The 11142-nt window shown below is 42.8% G+C and overlaps 1 protein-coding gene across 1 annotated transcript in view; it reads right to left on the bottom strand.

Moving 5' to 3' along the window:
• si:dkey-100n23.5 (cyclic AMP receptor-like protein A) overlaps positions 1 to 11142 on the bottom strand; it is a 40697-nt gene that overhangs the window by 17900 nt on the left and 11655 nt on the right. Inside the window, exons 8-10 of the mRNA XM_034886029.1 lie at positions 10423 to 10494; positions 6700 to 6778; positions 3542 to 3589 (exon numbers count right to left, since the gene is read on the bottom strand). Coding sequence (XP_034741920.1) covers positions 3542 to 3589; positions 6700 to 6778; positions 10423 to 10494 — 199 coding nt within the window. The remainder of the gene's footprint in view (positions 1 to 3541; positions 3590 to 6699; positions 6779 to 10422; positions 10495 to 11142) is intronic.

Genomic DNA, 11142 nt, shown 5'->3' with positions numbered 1-11142 from the left:
CCCCCCCCCCGGTGGTATTTCATCTTGTGTGTTTGTGTGTGTGTGTGTGTGTGTGTGTGTGTATTGAATATAAGAGCCAAGTTTCCATCGTGTAACGTATGCTGGCTGTATGTGATCAACTGAACAGAGATAGGTTGTATTTCCACATCACAACTATTAAGCTTAGCCTTATTAATGTCAATCATGATGGAAAGCTCTGACATCACTGGCCATGTCAAGTTCTGCCTATTGTCATGTGTGTGTGTGTGTGTGTGTGTGTGTGTGTGTGTGTGCGCGCCTGCGTGCATGCTGGGATGAATGTGTCATTGTTAGAGGAAAAGGGCAAGCCCGGAGTCTGAAGGATGTTAAGTGGAAAAGGAGATTTGCGAGTGTATGAGCTAGTAATCTCAGATAAAAATTTAGGTGAGGTGTGTAGAGGCAGGCATTTGAGGAATTTCAATGCGCAAGAGACAGGATGTGGAATAAGAGGAGTGGAAGAAGGAGGAGGAGCGCGGCTAAAGAGCCTGGTGTTTTTAATCACAGTCCTCCCGTGTCAGAGGCCCTTGCGCTGCTCGGGAAGCAGAGGGGAATGAAACCGTAATTATGTGCGGCGGACGCAGTGGTCCCAATGTTAATGACGCACGTTAGATTACAGATGGTTATCAGGGGCAACCCGTCCCCTTCACCACCCACAGCGCTCACCCTCACTCGCAGAGAAAAAACCCACTCATGGAATAACAGCATCAGGTTTCCCAAACACACTTGTGCATGCAATTCAAGGACTTTTTAAAAAGGTATTTTTGGGGTTAACATTAAGCACTAAAACTTATTTAAAATCTAATACAATTTCCAAAAAAATGTCTTTCCATGAGACATTATAATCATCCGCAGCAGTATTAACACAAATATCCATCATAGGGACCTTGAGCAGCTCATGATTTGAGGTATCTATTCTTTTAGGGAAAAAGGTTTAGAGCACATCAGTACATTATTATGTTATGTATATATTTTAGCTTTGACCACTGCTGTTTCCAACTTTCAATTTAAACATTTTAACCAACACAGACAAGATGTCCTTGAAGAAAATGAAAAATCGATATTAAAAAAATCGCCAATTTTATGACAGCTAAGCAAACTAAGGAAGATGATGTGATATAAATGAAAGTTCCACAACAGCTATACAACTGCACTTTCAGAGATTGAGACTGCTCTGATAATTAAAATGCCATGTTTTAATTAATTCTTCCTTCATATACATTGATTGCCTAATCTATTTTTATTTTTTAATCCAAAAATAAAGATTATTAGGACAAGTTTAAACTATCAAGAAGCCAGAGCTCGTGAGAGACAAACCCAACTATCCTTTAGCTTACCTATACTAAGGATGTTTCTCAGGATGTTGGTGATATGTAAAAAGTCAACGTTGGCACATCAAGGAGGATGCACATATGCAAAGGTAACACTAACAAAGAAACAAGGTTCCGCATGAAGGCACATAAACACACACTTACACACATGTATACAGACACAAGCAGAGACACATGGCATTGTGACTCAAGGCAAAGCTTGTGTGGATCAGTCAACAAACACCCTGGGAAGATAACGAACAAGAGCACGCTGTTTGCTCAGCCAGCTTTGTTGCTACCCGATGGGATTGAGCTGCTGTGAGTGCAGTTGTGCAAATGTGTGTGCGCGGCCTGACTTAAACACTCTCTTCTGAATATCCTCCCGCTGACCTGCGCTGCTGCAAGACCTTGTGGTGCCTGTGTGTGTGTGTGTGTGCGCGCGCATGACCACAAACAAATTGCTCGAGACACACAGAAATGTGTCACAACCATGTGACTGACAGCCCTGAAAACAGCCAACAGTAGTTATGTACGTCATCACTCCAGCCAGAAACACACTTACACAGAGGCACACACACGTACGCACGCACACGCACACAAACACTAATAGCAAGGGAGGGGGATGGTGGCGGGCTGAGTCAGAGAGAGGAAAATGGAGGAAACTACATGCGTGAACACAAAACATGAGAAGCGTACGCCGTACGTGTGTGTGCGTGACAGAGTAACAGAGAACATGCGAGGTGCAGAAGGACGGAAATAGGGAGAAGTGAATGGAAATAACCAGAGCCAGCGGTCTTCAGACACAAACCTGCCCCTAACACACACACACACACACACACACACACACACACACACACACACACACACACACACACACACACACACACACAAACACAAACACACATGCACACACACACACAGAGACACGGCCAGAGCTCGCTGGCTTGGCAAGCACAATCGGGGAGGCTGCTGTTGTTGTTTTAAAGCATCGCAGCGCGTGCATAAACTCTCATAAATATTCATGTCCATGAACCTGGCTTGCTGCTTTATTCATGCTGGGTGTACAAGAGTAAGAGAGAAAGAGGGAGGGAGGAAGAAAGGGAGAGAAAATAAAGGAGAGACGGAAAGAAAAAGAGAGAAAGCGCAAAGTAAAAGGCATAGAGAAAAACAGATGGAAACGAGTAGAGCAACTGGGAAAGAGGAATACGAGGAAACGGAGAGTGTGATAAAAACCACTGCTGACTTATTTACACTCTGTGCTACACATAGCAATTAGCCCACATGAACGGTGTGTGAGTGTGTGTGTGTGTGTGTGTGTGTGTTGCCACACATTCATGCACACACATCACTCGTCAGGGTTACACCAGTTCAGTGTGCAGTAATTACATCTGCCACTTAGGGGCAGCATCTACATAACCTTAACCCTATCTTGCCCCTACCCCCAACTAACAACTGAGCAGAGGGAGGAGGTAACTTTTCATCACTGTGACACTGATCACCTTTGTAGAGGATGCTTGGTGGATTGTTTTAGACTTTACATTTTAATGATTTGGCAACTCCACAGTTATGCATAATGTGTGGGAAGGTAAGGGTTTAGTGTCTTGTTGGAGGACACTTGAACAAGATGCAGCGTCTGTAACCAGTATTTCACTAGAAATCCCTTGTTTACTTTAAAGGGCCCCTCCAACAATTTAATACTGTATAAATAAATAAAATATTTTGATAGACCCTTGCTGCCCTGTTTTAGCAAGCTGAGTGGGACTATGATTTTGATTTCTGTGGGGAACTACTTCTGTTCAAGCGCAACTCAACACATGTAAAGTCAATGGAGAGCTCCTGTAAGCTAAAAAGAAAAGACATCTTTTATACACTTATTATGAATTAGCTACAATTAATTTTCTTAGATATTCTCTCTATTCTCTCTCTAGATATTCCCCTGTCCCCTTCTGTTTCAGTAAGGTCACGGAGCCACCACAGCTCCCAAATTTAAACACATGCACACATGCGCACCCACATTTAAATATACATGCACAGGCACACACACAGTGAGAAGCGTTGGTGTCACAAGGTCAAATTGCTCCTGCTGTTTGACATCTACCCAGCATGACCACAAAAGATAATCCTGCACACACACTAATCCTCACGTTCTGTGTATATGCATGTGTGTGTGCGTGCGTGCGTGTTTTGAGAAATGTGATGGTCAGACAGGCCATTACCTTTCGTCTCTCTCTCTCTGGGTTGAAGGTTCCCAACCATGATTGCATCTGTGCAGGAAAGACACAAAACAGAAGGAAAAGGTCAGGGCCGTTACTTTGACCAAAAAAAAGCAGAATAGTGGTCTGATCATTTAAATCAGTTTTTTTTCCTGGAGAGAAGTGGCCTGAAGTTTAGAGGTGAATGTAGACAGTGACCACCCAAAAAAAAAATCATATTGGGAATCACACCAACAAAATCCCTCCACTTTCTCACCCCTGCTAACTTGCCTAATTCACAGCAGAGGGTAGAGTTTAGAGGCAGAAGGGAGCACTTAAGACAGCTCCAAGCATCTCACTAAAAAAACTGGCAACTGATCAGCTTCAGTGCACACAATATATGACATGAGGAAGAAGAAGAAAAGGCAAAGGGTGTAGAGAAAGAGGAGACATTTTTGGAAGAAGTGTTAAAGAAAAAGAAAAAAAGTGGAGCAACATGGCAGATCTGAGATCTCCAAAGAGACTGTGGGAATACTTTTCGCTTTTCCTCTGTATCCTCTCCTGGGGGAATGGAGGGAAAATGTCAACAGACACACGCAGAAAAACACACACACACACACGCACGCACACACACATGCAGAGGACTGGGATTTGTAAGGGTGGGATGGGGGGGGGGGGCAGTAGGAAACCAGAAGGTTTATGTAACCCAAGACATCATAGACAAATCTCTGGAGGCCCAGTGTGAGCTTCACATGCACGTACAAAGAGTGAAGTCAAGAGCATGAACGATATGCACTAACAGCTCTTCTGTTCTGTAATTTATTAACTCAATGTTGCCATGGTTTCTCTGCGCTGACGTGATTGTCATTGTGAATCTGTGCGACTGTGGTGTGTTTGTGCAGGGAAAGATTAAAAAAACAGCCATTTGGTCATTAGACTGAACTTGTTCCAGAGCACCACTATCCATCAAAATCAACAAACACTGATAATCAGTGGAATATCATTAGGCTTCGGCCAGGTCTCTAGTGTGCGTATCCAGCTTTTGTTGCAATCTCTTTTAAGCCTTGCCGCCGAAAGTCGAGCAATTCAGCCGGTAAGTGTTGTGGCGTGAATCTTAAGAGGGAAGGAGTGGGCATGTTCAAATCACAACAACAACAAAAAACACACCACCACATTCTTAGAACTCTCTGTCTGGCCTGATAATGACTCATTAGCTTTCAAATCCCTCTAGTCAGTATGATCTCACAGTCACTCAGAACGTGTCCATGTTTCTCTAAATAATCATGTTGTAAATGGCTTGGACTTGGTAAACTAATGAGCTACAATCCTCCTTCTCTTTCCACCCGTCTGTCTCTGGAAAGCGAGAAACTTCTCCGTCCAGCTAACATCCCACCTCTCTTCACTCAGTCTCCTCTTCTTTATCCCTTTCCCCGATGCGTCGCCACCTACCCTGCTTTCAAAGCTTTTAAAATTCTTTCAAGTGAGACAGCCTGCAGCTGAAAAGAGATAAGACTTGAGCTCTTCATAAATATGATAGAGAAAGCAAAATGGCAGAGTGAAGGAGGAAAAAGAAAGGAAAAAAAAGGGGGGGAATGAGGGGAAAAACAGACAGAGAAAGAGTGAGGGAGACAGATAGATGTGGAAAGGACAAGAGAGGGAGATGGAAAACAAGAAAGGTGGAAAATAGAGAAACAGAGCGAGACAGGAGGTTGAGGGAGGGACAGCTGAATACTGTGAGCTGAATGAGTTATTAGATGAAGGTTGCAAACCAGCTACATTCAATTTATTCTCTTGATCACATTCATGATAAAGAGCTGTGTAGTCTCTTTTCCTTTTGCTTCCCTTCAGCTACCTGCTGTCTATCTGTCTGCAGCCCAACAATCTTTAAATCTGTCTCACCGTCCCATCACTCACTCTGCCACCCAAACAAAGAATGCTACTAATATTAACGATGACAATTTATTGTGAGTCTGATGTGGCTTTAATCTGATTCTCCATTGATGAAAAACATCCAACACCCACAAACCTGTTGTTGCAAAACATTACTGCCAGCACCTTTCCACTGGCGGTACAGCCACGTTGTGTGGTGTTGTCAGATCAGGGGAATTAGAGCTATGTGAACTGTGTGGAATGCTGCCTCTGGGCTCCAACTGCACCCTTACAATGGAAAATCACACAGAGCTACGAGCTGACATGGACAAGAAATAATAATCAAGTGGCAAACCAATTAATCAATTGATCACCTACAAAAAATAAGACTTTTCTAAACAGCTGGAACGAGCGACCGGTGGACATTTTTGCTTAACATAATAACATCTAGCCACTACAAATACAGTAATACTCGAATAAGAGTTTCTGGCTTCTTACTGCCTCTGTGTATACAAAAATAGACCCCTAAAACAAATGAATTCATATGTACTTTCTACACATAAAGTTTTGTGATCTGAATAGTTAGTAGCTTTATAGAATAACTCTGGCTTAGTACAGCTTGTAGAAATGTTGAAAATAGTACTAAGTACAAGATGATTTCTTCAAATAGCTTGTTTTGCCCAACCCAAACCCCAATGGTGATCTATCATATAAAACAGAGAAGTTTGGGAAATCCTCTAAAGGATTTAAACAAACACCATTTAAATGATGACCTGCTTGCTTCTAGTTTTACCTCCCAATCAAATAGCATGCAAGCTGGCTAAACTCTTGGCTTGTTTACAACCTGTCTTATTGTCTGAAAAATTGTGTTTGTTCCCTAAAAGTATGAAAATAAGTTGTAATAAACCAGATTTATCCTTTAATTTATTATTGATCATTGGAACAGCATTGTTTTTGCATTCATGTATATATATAGCAACTGCACTACAACTATGACAAACTAAATGATGAAAACAAAATCTAATTCTATTTTAACCTTAGACCAACTCTTAACCCTAACAATATATATCACACACAGGAAGTTCTTACAAGGTCATTTTTCGCGACTCGATTTTTGTGAGAATTCTTACAGTAGTGCGCCCATGTAGAGAAATACGAGACACACAAACAGCATTCCTGTCTTATTTCTTAGAGACGTCAGCTTTCACTAATGTCACTTTTCTAAAAGGTCACAATACACTTGGATTCAGTTAAATTGTTAAATTGTCCTTGGGCTGCTGCCATGGCTGACTGCACGCATGTTGAGCACTCACCCTCGCATTGGCCACGCAGATGATCCTGGCGTAGCAGCAGATCATCAGGAAGATGATGCTGAACAGAGGCACGTACCATCTGCAAAAGAACAAACAAGAGCAGGTCGTCAGAAAAAATCTTATTAAAAAAAATCATTACTGTTTGTTTTTCTTTGGCCTTCTTGTAATCCTGTTTTAGGAACAGCAACAGGAGGTTTGGAATACTCTTCAAGCCAAAAGAAAATGTATAATGAAAAAGAAAAACACCCAGGATTTAATTAATTTCTAATCCACAAGTAGAGTGTCATATATCCTAATGGAATTTATGCCTTGACAGGACGTAATAACATACTAGGTGTCCAAAGTTGAGATATTAGGGCTGTCTATATTTCATTAGAGAAAAACTCATCTAACAAGATTTCTTCTGCAGGACTGCAATCTGAGAAGGCCATCGCTGTTGATTTGGTGTCTGGAAAGAAGGTTGTTCTGATTTGAAGTTTCATTGTAATTCGCCCTGTAAATTATCTTGTCGCTCTATTTTAACCATGAAACATTCGTAAATCATGTCCTCCCTAAAAACAAAATTGGTGAACCTTTACTTGAGGGTATCTACATAAGAGTGACATGACCCTGTCATGAACACATGACACTGTCATGACACATGAACCCTAACCCCAACCATATCCAGACCTTGTCATGACAAAACCGAATGACACTTACTAAAAGAAGCATTATGTCATAAATGTTTATGACTTGTTGATAATGTTTATGACATGTTTAGGACAGTGTCATGTCACCGTTATGTAGATACCTTTAAGTAAAGTGTAACCGTGGCTTACTACACACATTTAAGAGTGTTTATGTGTAGGTAAGACTGTTACGCTGGTAGACACTGGATCGCATTGTTCTACACAGCTGATGCATAGAGGCCCCAACAGTTCTACTAGCAACCTCACAACTCCGGAAATGCAGGTTGACAATAACATGTCAGGTATTACTGAGCAAGTGAAAGAGAGGAAGACAAGCTAAGAAAACGGGGGTGATGGATTTGTTGGAATGGCAAGCCTTGTGTTATGCAACATCTTGGGAGGTGATGTCAGCTCGGAGGAGTTTCAACCTCTCCCTGTAATTATGAAACGGGCCTTTGTCTCGCTTTGATAGACAGGTTTCTGGCCACTACATCTCTGTTCAGGTCAGTAACTCTTTAGCAGTCAAGACTGTGCTATGCGTCACCCAAGTCCTCCTGAGCACCTGGCACATGCAGGAAGACACCGGCCAAATGCCCCTACATGATAAACATATTAGAACGAGCAGAGGAAGAACATCTAGGGTAATAAACACAGGGACCCACATGGTTCCTAAGGAAAATGGATTGGGAATAAATCTCCAACACTGTGCCTCAAAATGAATCTTTTAGCAAAAGCTATAAGGCAAATAGTAGGTCCTTGGCCTAATTTAACTTTGTCCACACTTGTCTTGCCTTATCAAATTAAACTTTTTATTAGCAGGGGAATGCAAGATGGTAGGCGTTTGTTTCACAGCAAGAAACAGGGGGAGGGAAAGGCTGCTTTACACATCATGTTACTTCACGCCGTGTAGAGAACATCAATATACAAAGAATATCCTCTTTGAACATGTGTGCGAGTGCATTTGTATTTGCGCATCCACGCAGGTTAAAAAATGGCATGGGACAATGATGAAAGCGTTTCAGGGGAGACCTGCGCAAGCGTCACCTCATGTGATTTAATAACCTGCTCTCCGGAATAAACAGCGTCCAATTACGCCAGCGCACGTCCCGGTAATGATGGAGAGACGAGGTGGGGGGATTGTTGGAGAGAGGAAACGAGAGGGGGGGTGGGGGGTGGCCTTTTTAACGATAGCGTGGGTGGCTGCGAGGAGGAGAGAATGACGGGCGGCAGCTACAAAGTGCTCTAATTAGCATGATAATGATCTGCCATTAGAGTCCGCTCTGCTCTACAGCTGAGCACTACCCGGAGAGAGAGCGAGAGCAAGAGGGAGACGGGAGACGGGAGGGAAAGAATGAGAGAGAGAACGAAATAGAGGCATTGAGAGAGGGGAGCTTCTGAGTGGGCAGGGGATGATAAAAGTGAAGATAAGATTAGAGGTAAAGATGGAAAGGTGGATGGATGACATCAGATTGTGAGTCAGGACAAGAAAGAGCAGAAATAAGAAAAAAACATTGGGTGATTAAAAAACAGGAAGAGGGATAAGGTCATAATGACAATGAAAGAAATAGCAGAAAGAGGTTGCAGCCAATAGATTGACTACGAAAAGATGGATGGAAAGACGGATAACCACAGAGTGGTTTTGAGAGAACAGTGAGCCAGGATGGAAGCCTGAAACTGGCAGAAAAAAAGGTTATCACAGACGCTCAAGATTCAATCTCTCAGCCTCAGCCGGGCCCTCCCTCCAGTACCACTCTGAAGTGAAGAATGAGGCTTGGATGTAAGAATCCTTAATTGAAGTGGTTGGTAGGAGATGAGAGTACTGTAGGGACCCGTCTGTGCAGGTTTGTGCTCAACTTTGACAAACAAGATCCTACTGCTGGGTAAAAGATCACGATCTACCTGTTTAACCACTCAGACAGCAACAGGACACCGCAAGAGACAGAAAGGGAGGACGAGACACAAAGACTAGGAAGAGCAGGGTGTGAAGGGTGCGTCTCACCAGATGCACTAATGTTAAAGTTAAAAGGAAACAAGACTAAAATTCTACAGCCATCCAAGTGGCGTTGTGAGGCTGTACTTATGAGCTAACTGCTACAACCGTCAACATGCTCACAATGACAATTATGAAATAATGATGTTTAGCAATAGCAGGTATAATGTTTACAATGTTCATTTTCATAGTTGTGTGTTACCATGCTAAAAACTGCTGATCATCACTAAACACAATGTAGCTGAGACTGATTGATATCATTAGGTTTGCAGATATTTGGTCAAAAGTATTGGACAAATTGGACCAGTCAAGTTATTACAATTCACCCTGTGGGAAACATGAACGTGTGACCCCAATTTCACAACAATCCAAAAGTTGTCAATGGGATTTCACTCAAAACCACAAAGCTCCAGCCCTCATGCATGTCATTCCCCATCTCTCTATTTTGAAAAAAACAAAAATCTTCTGGGAACCATGAATGTCTAAACAAAATGTTTTGTCAGTCCATTTAGTAGCAATTTCACTGAATAAGTGAAAACTTTGACCTGCTTGTGGCACTCCTTGAAAAGTAAGCTGAATAAAAGTTGAATACAAAATCATTCAAATTCATCCCCTGGTCACCATAAATATCTGGAATTGTAGCAATCCATCCAATAGTGGCCAAGACATGCCAATAAAAAACAAAAGTTTGGATCAACAAAGTCATTAGGATTCATTCTACAGGGACCATGGACGTATGTAAAAAAATCCATGTCAATCCATTCGACCAATGTTGAGATATTTTAATCTGTATTAAAGTGGTAGACGGACCAACCGAACGGCTTTACCCTCCATAGAGCCACCTTTGTAATTATAAACTTTCATTTGTGAATGTAATTCATCTGTTGTTCTGTGCTATGTCTAACTGCGGCCCATGATACACACCAATGGGGACCTCTCAGAGCGGTGACTCAGCTGCGCTCGACTGCTTCCAATTGCTGACTCAACCCCTGAAATTCTGCACCTCCGTCACAAAACGCTGTCCTCTGCTTTTCATTCTCCTTCCTCTTTCATCCCCTTTCACACTGTCCTCCTCCGAGCCTCCCCCGCCTGCTCTGTCCTGTCTGCGCCGCTTCGCTGAACTCTGATGAAGACACACTACGGGGCGTGGGCAGAGACGAGGGCAATCTATTTCTCTCACTCTCCTCTCTCCTTCCTGTCCTGCTATGCTGCCCCTCTTCTCTTGCTGAGTAATTTCCCGTCTCTCTAACTGTACCCAGTATGTCTCCCCTCCCACCTTTTCCACTTTTTGCCTTAAATACTAAAACCTCTGCTCTCCCGCGTCTTTCCAGAAAAATGTCAGCAGGGTGTGTGTGTGTGTGTGTTTGAGTGCATGTGTTTTTTCCTTGACGGGTGCTGCCTTGGCCTCTAATCTCTCGTCTGGTTTGATGTAATTAGAGCTAATGAAGATTCCCTGATCCTCTGAGCAACTCGTCCCCCTGGGCCACGAAAGCGTGGAAAACTAGAAAGAGCCGGGGAGCAGAGGATCACTGATAAAAGAGACACGGGCTTGTTTAGCGCAGCTGATAGCTATGTGTTGTTATGCATGTGTGCGTGTGTGAGTCTGTCTGTGTGTGTGTGCATGCTTATTTGTTTAGAAAGATTGATTCCCTGCTGATGCTGAGAGCAGCAACGCGATTACCTTGGCTCATTGCAAAGTGTTGTTGAGTGCATGTGTGTGTGTGTGTGTGTGTGTGTGTGTGAGTGTGTGTGTGTGTGTGTGTGTGTGTGTGTGTGTGTGTGTGT

Source organism: Etheostoma cragini, chromosome 11 (assembly GCF_013103735.1).
Source record: "Etheostoma cragini isolate CJK2018 chromosome 11, CSU_Ecrag_1.0, whole genome shotgun sequence".
Lineage (NCBI taxonomy): Eukaryota > Metazoa > Chordata > Actinopteri > Perciformes > Percidae > Etheostoma > Etheostoma cragini.
The sequence above is the reverse complement of the archived record's forward strand: the minus strand, read 5'-3'. Positions and strand labels throughout refer to the sequence as shown.